This window comes from Triticum aestivum, chromosome 7B (genome assembly GCF_018294505.1).
Source record: "Triticum aestivum cultivar Chinese Spring chromosome 7B, IWGSC CS RefSeq v2.1, whole genome shotgun sequence".
Taxonomy (NCBI): Eukaryota; Viridiplantae; Streptophyta; class Magnoliopsida; order Poales; family Poaceae; genus Triticum; species Triticum aestivum.
In genome coordinates, this window is record NC_057813.1 from 60,912,107 (window position 1) to 60,926,466 (window position 14,360).

The 14,360-nt window shown below is 40.6% G+C and overlaps 1 protein-coding gene across 1 annotated transcript; it reads left to right on the plus strand.

Annotated features, from left to right (window-relative positions):
• Positions 1-4,670: 4,670 nt before the first annotated feature.
• Positions 4,671-12,078, plus strand: LOC123159757 (uncharacterized). Its single transcript, XM_044577574.1, has 4 exons — positions 4,671-4,933; positions 5,037-10,463; positions 11,479-11,686; positions 11,821-12,078. Exons 1-4 carry the CDS (start codon positions 4,778-4,780, stop codon positions 11,922-11,924), a joined length of 5,895 nt encoding a protein of 1,964 aa, XP_044433509.1. The 5' UTR covers positions 4,671-4,777; the 3' UTR covers positions 11,925-12,078.
• Positions 12,079-14,360: the final 2,282 nt, after the last annotated feature.

Genomic DNA, 14,360 nt, shown 5'->3' on the forward strand with positions numbered 1-14,360 from the left:
CACATACTATTTCCCATAACAACTCTAGCATCACCGAACCTTAAGTGTGTAGACCCTACGGGTTCGGGAACCATGCAGACATGACCGATACACCTCTCCATCCAATAACCAATAGCGGGATCTAGATACCCATATTGGCTCCCACATGTTCCACAGTGATCTCATCGGATGAACCACTATGCCGGGGATTCAATCAATCCCGTACACAATTCCCTTTGTCTATCGGTATGTTACTTGCCCGAGATTCGATCGTCGGTATCCCCATACCTTGTTCAATCTCGTTACCGGCAAGTGTCTTTACTCGTTACATAATGATGATCCCTTGGCTAACTCATTAGTCACATTGAGCTCATTATGATGATGCATTACCGAGTGGGCCCAGAGATACATCTCCGTCATACGGAGTGACAAATCCCAGTCTCGATTCGTGCCAACCCAACAGATACTTTCGGAGATACCTGTAGTGCACATTTATAGCCACCCAGTTACGTTGTTACGTTTGGTACACCCAAAGCATTCCTATGGTATCCGGGAGTTGCACAATCTCATGGTCTAAGGAAATATACTTGACATTAGAAAAGCTCTAGCAAACGAACTACACGATCTTGTGCTATGCTTAGGATTGGGTCTTGTCCATCACATCATTCTCCTAATGATGTGATCCCGTTATCAATGACATCCAATGTCCATGGTCAGGAAACCATAACCATCTATTGATCAACGAGCTAGTCAACTAGAGGCTCACTAGGGACATGTTGTGGTCTATGTATTCACACATGTATTATGGTTTCCGGTTAATACAATTATAGCATGAACAACAAACAATTATCATGAACAAGGAAATATAATAATAACCATTTTATTATTGCCTCTAGGGCATATTTCCAACAACACGTTGGCCTCTTGAGCAAGCACTAGGAATGCTTTGAACTCGCCAATTCATCAACCACATCACCAAAAGCGCCGATTGTTACCAGTTTTGATATTGAATGTTGCTCTGACTTACATGGATTGCTAAATATATATCATAGTCATCAACATTTAGTTGTTAGTGCCACATCTCTGGAAGAAATAGCACACATGGGAATAATTTGTGCATCCAGAACTAAGAAAAATACAAGGAAGGAACTCATGCAGCACTAAAACAAACAATGCATTCTTCACGGTTTAGGATTTTACATAGAAGACTTGTCATAGCCATGTGAGAAAGCATAACTGTGAATATGTCTGCTTAATTTATGTGCCAATAAGAAAAGTTGAATTGCATCAATTTGATGCATAATAAAGCAACACTGTTAGCAAATTCTACATGTTTCCATATTAACCAGAAGTATAGGCTACATGATTGCAAGGAGGCATATGTAATTGATAATAGCACATGTTGTCTTCTATGTCGCCATATGCTTGATCTCGACAGAGTTAGAGAAAAGTCCATATTACAACCTTGAACTCTTTCATTTGTCGATTCAATCTTGAACTCTAGAACTGTCTAAGAATCAACCCTGGACTATCAAAATTGGCTAGGAATCAACTCCGCTCTCCCCTGAAATCATTTTTTGCTAAGTAGACCCAGTTTTGACCATTGATCGGCCAGTCAGCAGACATGTAAGCGTAGTCACTTGAACCATTTCTAGTCAAATTTTGTCAAAAAATCTAAGTGTCTAGAAAAAAATGAAACAAATTTGTAAAATCAACCCCGAAATTACCATCTCATTCCATTTTGGTCAAAAATTGTCAAAAAATCGGATGTTTCTAGATTTTTTAAAAATTTATCAACACTAATATAATGATCATTCGAAGAAAGTTTTACATGCTTGGGCCGATCATATTGAAAAATAACCTAAAATTACAATTCAACACTTTTTTGTTAAATATTGTCAAAATAATGGAAGTGTTCAGAAAAGTTTGAAAAAATTATGTAAAACTAAAACTAATGTAATGATCACTCTGGAAAAGTTTCACACAATTTGGCCTAATAAATTTTAAAATAATGTGTATTATTGTGAAATTTTGTTTGAAATTTGACAAAAAATGGCCTGTCAATATTTTCTGGACATTTTAAGTTTTTCGACAAAATTTGACCAAAATGGGTTAAGTGACTAGGTTGGCGTGGCTACTGACCGGGATGTTGACTTGCTGGCCAACGGGTCAAAATCGGGCGTACTCAGCGATAACCGGTTTCAGGGGAGTGAAGGGTTTATTCCTAGCCGGTTTTGATTTTTCAGGGTTGATTCTTAGACGGCTTGAGAGTGCAGGGTGGAATCTTGACAAATAATGTTAACAAATGGAATGGTTGGGGGCTGTAATATGGACTTCTCTCATAGAGTTATAATGGTCATGTCAGCGGATAGACAAATAATTACAGCAAAACAAGTTGAACGGACAATAATCTATAGATATAAATATGAACATTCACACGTCACACGAGCATGCCAAAGTAAGGACAATCACAACATGTATAAAATCCTATACATATGTTAGACTATGGAATCACATGTATGTTCAGAGATGTTGTGAAGCCTTTGTTAGCTCTTATATATGTTATGTTGGTTGCCTGGGCTATAAAATAATCGTATGATGGTTTCGTATGATGGTTGGTTGCTTGATCATAGGCCACTCGACTCATCTAAACCCCAACTTACTTCCGACCACATCTCTTCTAATAACCGTTCTCTCAGTTCTAGCTTCTAGTCTCCGAACATACATGAAATATGAATATTTAGGCATCACATGGGTTTTGATTTCCAAAACGTTAATATAGCCTGGTAAAGTGAGGTCAAAATATGGTACATATGAAATCACATGTATGTTCGGAGATCTCATCAAGAAAATAACTATGAATGCAAACATTCACACATCAGTCCCATGTATGGGTTAGGACTACGAAATCACATGTATGTTCACAAATGTTGCCAAGCCTTTGCTAGATCTTATATATGTTGATTGCTCATGCGATAAATAATTGTACAATTTGTTGGTGAGGCAATAAAGTCTAAGGAACTCCAACCATGTATACAACAACCCATCTATAAATACATGAATTTAGTGTAACAAAGCCACCGATTCACGTACACTATTTATCTGCAAGAGGAACAACATAGGAGATTGCGGATGGTTAACTACAAAGTCGAATGACATCAAACACAACAAGACCATCTAGGAATACGATGCACCGAGGAACCAAATTGTAGACTTTGATGCAAGGGTGGTGTCCACCTCAAATCCCCTTCGCCTTCAATTTCCATGACAACTCCAAAATGTAGAGCAATACCAAACTGCATGGGACAAAGTGGGCTCCATTATCAATTTACAAATGACTTTCAATGAATAGACCAACATATCCTTTTATGTTCTTCTTGTGTGTTTGCCTTTAGTTGCAACTGAATCAAACTTTAAAACGAAACAACTGGCCTCTTGAGCAAGCACAAGGAATTCCTTGAACTCACCAATTATTTCATCAACCATATCTTAGGAATGTGCCGCAAAAATGGTAGAAGTAATTCGATTGGCCTGAACCTTGAAAGAAGTACAGGAAGGATTCGCGCAACTCAGAAAAATCAGTTCGTCTTCACAGAATATGATTTTAAGTAGAATACTTGTCTTAGCCATGGGGAAAGCATAACTACGAACATGGCTCTTTTTTTGTGTGCGAATAAGAAAACTTGAACCGCATCGCCAATTTGATGCATAATAAAACAACATTGTTACAAATTTTTGCATGTTGTCATATTAACCAGAAGTATATACATGATTACAAGGAGACATGTGGAATTGACGATAACACAAGTTGCATTGCATGTCATCATATATGTTTTATCTCAACAGAGTAATCTTGTTCGTGTTCGTGGATATACACATATTTTATAGCAACAAAAGTTGAATGGACAAGAATATGTAAATAGAAATACAAACATTCATATATCACACGTGTTTGATGTTTGAATAGCTAACCTAGCTCGCCAAAGTGAGGCCAAATACAACATATATGAAATATGATGCATATGTTAGACTACAAAAAACAATGTATATTTGAACATGTTGTGAAGTCTTTCTAGCCCTTATATATGTTTATCGTTCGCATGGTAAGATAAGTGTACGGATGGTTGGTGAGGAAATAAGATCTTAGAGCACCCCATCCATGTACACAATAACCTATCTATAAGTATACGACTTCGATGTAACAAAACCACCAACTCGCATACACTATCTATTATCCATGACAACAACAACACATGGAATTGAAGACGATTACAAAGTCGAATGCCATGACACAGTCAGTGAACAACGAAGATGATCTCGTCTAGGAATAGGATGCATCAAGAAATCAGATTCTAGCTATTGAAGAGGGTGTTGCTCTTGAAGTATGTCTAATCCAACATATGCGGGATGTCTACCTTCACGCCTAGTCAAACAACGACGGCGAGCATCATGCAAGAATCGAGTACCGATTTCAGCCGGTACGGCCGAAATCTTGAAGTCATGAGGATGCCAATCACGGTGTCCATCATACACTTGTAATCTTACAGGACACTTGGCAGTAGCTCTTTTCTAAATTCCATGCACTGCTCATGCATCTGTTTGTACTGCTCGTGTATACAATATCTGAAGGAAAAACCTCTCTGAAGCGGTTGCACTTGATTTTCGCAATACTCCCTTTGTTTTGGACACACGGTGAGTCGTTAATAGGGTTTTGGGTTTTGGCTCTTCCCACTCAAAACGCACCGGCGAGGTCGGGATCTCGAACCTAGGGTTTCCGCGCCACCACCGCCCACCGGCCATGGCGAGCGGCGGCGCCCCCGCCTCGACCTCAGGTGGTGGCGGCGCTGGCACCAAGACCGTGTCCGCCTCGCTGTGGTGGGACCCCTTCGTCGCCCTCTGCGACGACCTCGACCGCGCCGCCGCCTCCCCCTCCGCCGCCGTCTCCGACGCCCTCGTAAGCCCCCCGTACCCATTTCCCCAGTCCCCGGCCCCCATTCTCCTCGCCCCGCAAACCCTCGCGGCCGTGACTAACTCGCTGGCTCCCACCCGTGCTGCAGGCGGAGCGGATCAAGGGCCACCATGCGTGGCTCCGCGGGGCGGTCTCGATGTTCGGGAAGCCGAACGGCGCCTCGAGGGCCGCGCTGGACGCCGGCCAGGTCGCCGTCGGGGAGCACCGCCTGGCCGTCAAGCCCGACCTCAAGGAGGCCGCGCTCCGCGCGAGCAAGTCCCTCGACCTGGATGAGGTGCAGTCGTACATCCTGGTGAAACGGTCTTCAGAGAGCGCCCCAACGACCCGTGACGCTGACCCACAGGAGCTCCTTCGGCTGGTGTCTCTGCAATACTACCTTGAGCGTCAGTGTCTGCTCAAGTGCATTAGGAGAATCTTTGTTCATGCCACATGCACAGATGATGACTCTGGTTCAACCGACGCCATAAAACAAGAGGCCTCACTGTTAGGCAGTGACGAGATGGAGCAGAGATTGCTATCCATCATTAAAGACTCCCTTGCGGCTGCATTTTCGGTGAAATCAGCGGCTGATTTGACGGTTTCTTGGCTGGAAGAAAGCTTGATTGAGATTAACCTGATCCTGGACATTCTGTTTCTTGCTATCTGTGATAACTTCTCAAGGTGCAATGGTGGGCTGTGGATAGCTCTGTGCTCGCTGTTTAGGGATATGCTCTCTGGCTCTTATGATGTTGGAAAGTTTGCCGTGTCTGCTGAAGCAAAGAGATCATTTCATTATGCTAAAGCTCAGCTACTCTTTATTCTCGTTGAGACTTTGGACCTCGAAAATCTCCTCCGAATGGTTCACGACGAAGTCTCTTTCAGTGGAGGGTATTCCCAGTATTCTGTTGCTGATATTCTTGAGATGGATATTGAAGTATCAAGATTGCCTGAATTTGAAGTGGAATCGGGACCACTACTTCTTGCTTGGGCAGTTTTTCACTGCCTGCTCCTGTCTCTTCCTGGAAATAATGCCAACTTGGAAATTGATCATGCATCTTATGCCCAGCAGGCTTTTGAGCTCGCACCCTTTAATTATTTACTTGGAGTTCTTTGCTCAAGCATCTTCAGAGAGTCAGATGGTCCTGTTTCTGGTTTTCGTGCTGTACTGAGATCTTTCATTTCAGCTTTCATCGCTTCATATGAGATATCTTATCAGACAGAAGACAGTTCTCTTGGTGTGATACTGAATATTATATGTGAAGTTTATGGTGGAGAGGAATCACTATGTATGCAATTCTGGGACAAAGATAGTTGTGTTGATGGTCCAATCAGATCTGTTCTTCAAATGTTGGAGAAAGAGTATCCTTTCCAAATAACAGATCTGCTTCGCTTCTTATCAGCTGTTTCTTATGGGACATGGCCTGCTCAATGTGTATATAATTACCTGGAGAGGATGAATGGGCTAACAACACTGTATGCAACTCCTGGCAGTGTCCCTGATAGTCTGAACTACTGTGATCAAATTGAAATTCATCATCCAATCAGCATTCCTGGTATGGAAGGCATTACCTTACCCCGTGGAACACGTGGTTACATTTTGAGAAGTCTTGAAGGCAACGCTGCATTAGTTCGTTGGGAGTTCCCACATTCAGGCGTTTTTATTTTGCTCCTCACTTTGGCACAAGATCTATATTCATGCAATTATGTGGAAGCCTGCGATATAATGGACTTGCTGTATCAGATGGTATCATCAAATCAGGTTCTGTGCTCTGCTTTGCTGCATGCTGACAAGTCACTGGCTGTTCAAAAATCAAAGAGTTTGGGCCAAATTGGAGAATATATCAGGATTGATATTGTTAAAATCCTTTGCTCATCAGTTTTCAAATATGAGCAAGATGGTAATAATGCCAGCATAATGTCGAAAACCTTCAGTGTGTTAACAGAATTTCTGAAGTGTGTCCCATACCATGTGTTTGACGTGGCGTTAGAGTGCGGCATCTTCAGCTCACAATTAAATGACCCCTCAAGTGATTGGCTACTTTCTGGTGCACTAGCTAGAATGCTTTTTGCCGCCTCTGAAGAAAATGGAGACTGTTCATCACTTACCACTTCATTGCTTGATTTTGCCATTCAGGTTTTGCGGAAAGCAGCCGCCGCTGATGACATGATATCGCCGTTCATCGTTTTTTCAGTGCAATACATCATGGTCAATCATATGAACTGGAAACACAAGAAGTATAGTCGCTGGAAGACAACCCTGAAGGTGTTTGAATTGGTGAAGAGCTGTATTCAAGTCAAACCATTCTTGTCAAAGCTTGGTGGCATCATTTGGCAAATGCTACTATATGATTCTTCTATCCACAATGTTCTTTGGCATAATGTGTGCACGTCGATGCAATTATTGGAATCGCGTGGCAGCTTTAGTAATGGTGTTGAAGATATTGAAGATATACAACTTGTTCTTTGTTGTGGACTTGATATTATATTTTTCATGCTGTCCAACTTACCAGAGGACTTGATGCCAGTTGCACCTTTTGTTACTTTGGTTTTGTCATCTTCATTGAAGCCCTTACCTTTCATCACAGCTACAATATCGTCTATGTCCTTCCAGAATTCTGCTTTACAAGTTAGTGCAGCTAGAGCATTATCAGTATTGTGCTTCACTGCCCACAGAGTCCAACCTCAACTCATGGAAAATGGTAGCTTTCTTGTTGATGGTTCAGAGATTTGGAAATTGCAAGCAAGTATTTCCCAAATTCTTGACAAGGAAGATGATACTAATAATTGTTTGATCGTGGCTATATTCAGCCTTCTGACTTCTGTTGCTCGCTATCAGCCTGCTCTTTTTGTTTCACTGACAGAGGAGAATGCGATGATACAAGCTGATCATAGTAATTCTGCAAATTCTCAAACCAATGGTTCTTCTACCCTCAACAGTTCAAGAAGTAATTCGAGACTTGTTGAGCAAATGTTGGGATACATTGAAAATTCGACTGAGTTTATGAATAGTTCTCCTTCTCTGTTACTTAGCATCCTTGACCTACTCGAGGCATTATGGGAAAGTGGTGTGCAATTCATATGCATATTAGATAAGCTGAGAAGTTCTAGAACGTTCTGGGAGAGCTTATCATGTTGTATTCGTGCCACCTTTGATCATTGCCCTGTTGACAGTGTTGACACTGTCGATGAGAAATTTTCTTCGAGGTATAATTGCCAGGCTAAAATTTTCAAGATCATGTCACATGAGTTGTTCTTGAAAGGGAGATTACTTGTGGAAGCAAAAACTTCTAATCCTGTAGCAGATGGTACAAAGGGGCAAAAAGAACCTTCTGCATCTTATCCAAGCAACGTAGTGTGCAAATGGTTTGATAGTGCTCTCTTGGAAGATTTTATCAATCATTTGTCGAGCAACGGATACCAGAAGGATCTTTTTCATCGTGCCAAGGTAGCTTCATGCGTTTGCATCATCCGTCTAATAACAAAGTTGTCCAGTGGTGATACTGCCAGCTTGTCTTTCTCGGCAGTGAAGAAGATTCAGCTAATCTCTAGCAAATTGTTACAACACCGTGCATTCATAGCTCTGCTGTCACAGTATGCCCTGCATGGCTACAGTGGTGAGCAAGAACTTACTAGTTTGGTAATCAATGATCTTTACTATCATATACATGGAGAACTTGAAGGTCGTCAGATTACTCCTGGTCCCTTTCAGGAGCTCTTGTGTTTCCTTCTGGAGTTTAAGTTTTTTGAATGCAATGCTACAGAGCAACCACATAGCGCCTTCCCAGCAGTCAGTGGCAATGTTTTGTTTGATGTTGCACACACTCGTGATGATCTTGGAGTTAAATTTTGGAATCATTCAGATTGGAAACCCTGCAAAGAAGTAGCTGAAAAAATGCTGGATATTATGCATAAAGCAAATCTGATGAAGTGTCATGCTGATGCAAAGCTTTGTACATTAAGGTCCTTCATAACATTTCTATCTGTCTACACTGGAACAAGTTCCAGTAATGAACTCACCTTACCTGATGGAGGGATTTCCGCAACAGCTATGGAATCAGCAATTAGATGTGCATGCAAATATTTGCAGTCAACTGTAGATTCTCTATTTCCTGAAGTCGATACGAATGAGGTTTTGTTTCCCCTATTGTCTGGGCAAGTGGACTTACTGCTTACTCTTACCAGGTTCTCATTTCACCAAGCTAAGCAAACCAAGAGCTATGTTCATCTCTATCCAGTTATTGTACTTCTTATGAGAACCTCAGGTGCCAGCACATCATTTTTAGTTGATCTCGTGCCATCAAGTCCTGCTCTTAGGAAACCAGTGAAGTCCCTCCTTGTTCTGATTCTGTCCTTGTTTGAATTCATTTATGGCAAGGATGCCGTGAAAGATGGATCAGGTGATGCTAATCTGTTTGGTGAATCATCCATTATAAGTACGAGGTTGTTACCTGTACTCTGCAAATTGGCTGAGAATAGGGAATATTCTGATCTTGCTGTTGGATCAATGGACTTACTATTGAAGGGCTTTATACCCCCCAATGTATGGTTGCCAATTCTACAAAAGCATTTCCGTCTCCAGGCTATACTGCATAAATGTCAGAATGGTGCAATATTGTCCACTCAAGTAATTTTGAATTTCCTCTTGACCTTGGGGCGGACAAAGGATGGTGCTAAAATGCTTCAGTCTGCAAACATTTTTGCTTTCTTGAAGGTACTTCTAAGTAAGTTATCTCTGGATGACTCCTGTTTCAGAAATTCTTTGAGCAGCCAAGCGAAGGATGTGCATATGTGGAGTTTGGCTCTTGCTATAGTCGCCTCTCTCAACCATTGTATGGATGATGATGTTTCTCGTAGCAGTGTTGCGAACGGTACTGTCAGCTTCCTTTCAGGACAGGTTCCGCTGATGTCCGCTTATCTATCTGCACAAAGTGTTAATACACATCAGAACAAGAAAAGGGCGGTGTTGCAACAGTCGCAGACATCACTTTCAGCTCTGAGTTTAACTGAGAATATCCTCTCACTTCTGTGTGTTCTAGCAAAATATCATTTTCCACGGGACACTGGTATGATGCAAGTAGATTCAGAATTAAGAGAGATTATTATCCACCTGCTTGCTTTTATTAGCAGAGGAAGTGCAAGGACTGGCGATTCACCAAACTGGAACCCATCATTTTTTTGTCCTCCTATTGCTAAGGAAGAAGTGGTGCTTCATGAAGATCCACCACTCATCAGGAGCAAACATGGATGGTTCAGACTTGCTGCAAGCAGTTCTCTTTCCACTGCAGCTATTTCTGCTCCTTCCAATGCAGCATTATCTCTGGTGATCAGAGACAAAAATAGTGGAGATTCTGGTTCTGTGAAACAGACTCGTTTTACCGAGATGGTAGCTGTGCAGATTTACAGAATAGCTTTCCTTATTATGAAATTCCTGTGCAGTCAAGCCAAAGAGGCAGTAAAAAGGGCAGGGGAATTAGAATTTGTTGATCTTGCACATTTTCCTGAACTTCCCATGCCAGATATTCTTCATGGTCTGCAGGTAACTATTGATATTGCTCTAGGCCCTTACTGTTCGAATTAAAACTATTGTGTATATTTGTTGCATGCATGTTTTTGTTAGCATATACTCCCTCCGTTCCTAAATATAAGTCTTTGTAAAGATTCCACTATGAACCACATACGGATGTATATAGATGCATTTTAAAGTGTAGGTTCACTCACTTTGCTTCGTATGTAGTCCGTAGTGAAATTTCTACAAAGACTTATATTTAGGAACGGAGGGAGTAGTTGTATAAGATACATCTAGACCGCGAAGGGAAAAAAAGCTGTATAAGATATATACATCTAAACCTGGTATCATGAAATCTGGTGATAACCGTATTCCACTATTCTAGCTTAGTCTTTATTAAGTCTTTCTAAGTTGCTATGTGTTTTGCTGCCTCATGTCATCTGTACATCTCATTGCAAATTCACCAAACCTTCCTCAGTGCTAAGGCTTAGAAAGATTTGTAGAAGTTGAAGGGAATGATTTAACGGGGTATACTTCATTTACAAACAAGTAGCTAATGAATTTCATAGAGCTTGGTGCAGTATCGACTTCAATCTTATTAATTTGAGGTGTAGACATTATGATTTTGAGGCATGGAAGAATCAAAGTTAATTTGATAACTAATCGTCGCTCTAGTCTTAGCTTCCAATGGCATCTAATAAAGTGCTATTAAAACCACTAACCAGATTAAGTTAAACAAATTTAGTGCTGAGTGATAAAGCAAACAGTAGTACTGCTGTGGAGTATGTGAAAAATAGAAAGTAATGTATTTTTAGTAATAATTGTAGAATCCATAACTTGGAACTCAATCCCAAAGGTGTGATCCTGCCAGACATCTCTGGGTCTGATGACAAACATTGATGGATGGAACATCATCATTGCTTAAAATCTAGCTCAGATATGAGTGACTGAAAATTCTACATGCCATGATACAAGGAATGTGAAAACCTTTTCTTTTTGCCTGAGTGCACCTTTTCCTGATCACAGTTTGTGGTACTCTTTCCAGGATCAAGTGGTTTCTATCGTTACGGAAGTACTGGGGGCAAATGGATCGAGTGCCCTCAGCGGGGAGACCGATAGGGTATGCCGTCTTCTGTTGGTGACCCTCGAGGCATCACTCTACATGGAACTGTGCGTGTCCCAGTCTTGCGGCATCAGGCCAGTGCTGGGCCGGTTCGAAGATTTCTCCAAGGGAATTAAGGCGATGCTTCACGGTAACGCTTCTTGTACTATACTATTTTAAAATGTGGTTTCTGGCAGCAACCATCCTTAGTGGCTTTATTTATTTATTCAACAGTGCTAACTATACAGTTCATCTCATCTTTTCTCTTGTTTTCTTGGTTGGCAGCTCTGGAGAAACATTCCAGTTTGAAACCATTGGTTAGGTCACTTGCTCAGATTACGACACTCCTGTATCCTGGGCTTGCTCAAAGCAACTTCCTCAGCATGTAATCAGTGTGTAGATTGTATCTCTGCGTCTGGTAAAGTCTTTTGCTATGGTTCATATAGTGGCAACAGGTTCAGTAAAATCGACCCGTTTACAGTGGAGACGATCGCTCCGAGTTTAATCTGCTGCTATGGTTCATAGATGAAATCGTTTAGTCAACTAACATGTCACATAACGTTCATGCATGTATATTTCTGTATGCTTGCATGCATGTATGTACAGTAGGACAAACTCTATCAAGGATTTCAACCCGCTCTGAACAGGGTCCAACCTCGCACGCATATATAGGGCAAGATCGTTTCTCATCAAAAAATAAATAAATGAAGGGAACATGTCTTGTATCAAATCTGGCACGGCTTTTCCTCGGGAAACGCATTTGATCTGATGCTGATATTTGGTGGGCACATGGCATATGGATCTTCGTGTATACCACGTCGCGCAGGGAAGCAGTGCTGCTGCCACCGTAAACTAATACTCCCTCCGTTCCTTGATATAAGGTGTATAGATTTTTGAGAAAAATTCCGAAATATAAGGTGTATTGCCTTGCATCACTCGTTTGGATAATTTTTTTAGGGATTTGATTACATTTCCTTATATTAGGCAATCCCCTCTATTTTCTCATGTCAACTAGTTAGGTGTAATCTTACCCATAACTTGTGAAATTATCCCTGCATGTGTGTTTTTTAATATCCGTGCCAAAAACCATACACCCTACATCTAGGATCGGAGGGAGTATAAGAGTGTTTAGATCACTATTTTAGTAATTTAAACGCTCTTATATTAGTTTACAGAGGAAGTACATGTTAATCTCCATGCTTCTGAGCTTCGTTGTGTTCCCTATATTGGGCAGCAGCTGCTTGAAGAATTCCGTGAATACATCTTCGAATCCCCTGACCGAATCATTCTCTATCTCTTCGGGTGATCAGGGATGGTGCCATCAGTGATGGTCATGTCACTCTGGCAAGCGAGAGAAACCAGTGTTATGAACTTAGGAAGTTTATATATGCTACAGTATTTCTGAACAAGCGATAATATATTTTTTGAAACAAGAACAAGCGATACTATGGTGAGCGCGTATTATTATTCGCGCTAGCTATGGTCTGAATTTACTGTTTCCAAGCTTGCATTCAGACCTGTTGTTAGAAGACACCCCTCTTGTCTCAAAACCATTCACCTATGTGTAGTTTTGGTTGTGGTAATTATTGCCCATGTGTTTTATCATTTTTTACACAATGGCCACACGAACTAAGATAACTGAGTAAGTGTCATCCAACTGTTGAGCAACTCTACTACTCTAGCAGCCTCTTTTAAAAGGGTTGTAACACCCAAAAACTGCCAATCTAGGGGAGAACACCACTAGCAAATTCTGTGTAGCACTCCAAAAATACCCACACTTATCTCCATAGTTGGGGACTACTAAGAGCAAGTGTAATAGCAGGCTTATAACCCTCTCACATGGTACTTTTACCTATGTGAAGAAGAGAGACATGAAAAAGTAAGAGAAATGAGCTCTCGTGAAACAGTTTGCCTCTACACGTGCTCCTAGGAAAATACAATAAATATATGAAGAAAGAGAAAGAAAAAAAGTGTTAGCTTTACATGTGATTATACGAGTGATTATAAGTGATAGCTTTACATGACATGGTAACTGGCTATACTATTAGCCATGCTCTAACTCTTGCCCTACTAGTCGAAGCCGACGCGACATCACACCTCCCCCACACCCATGCCGCCTCTTTCACCTCTCATTTGTGCTGCCTCGGTCGTCCCGCGCCTTTGCTCCTCCCCATTGCCATGGCTGGGACTAATCATATATATATATATATATATATATATATATATATATATATATATATATATATATATATATATATATATATATATATATAATCAAGTTTTAGTCTCCGTGAAAACAATGTGTGTGGATCTATGGATTGATGAAACCCATAGTTTTGTTATATTTGAATAGTACATATTTTACGTAAAAGAGCAACCAAAACATGAAACACTAAAAAATGAATCTACCTACATTGTTATATACTACATACACGTAATACTCTGTTTGCAATACTAATACACTACAAAAGAAAAGGTGGTAACTTCATTGCTGTAGGCATTGATGCGAGTTGACTCCTCCGTAAACTAATAAAGACGTTAGATACTAAAATAGTATATTGTTTACAGAGGGGTTATACAATATTAGATAGTTATATACTTTTTAGGTAGTATGTACATATTTGAATATACTTTTTCTACGTCAATATAATATTTCGTGAAATAACAAACTATGAGCTCATACATTTTTTCCATGAATATTGACTTTAAATATTTAAATATATTATAACATATTTAGATAACGTAATATATATATACTTCATGATAGTTATGAAACATGTGGTACTACCGCCGGTGTAGGATGATTTTCCCAATATATTATATAT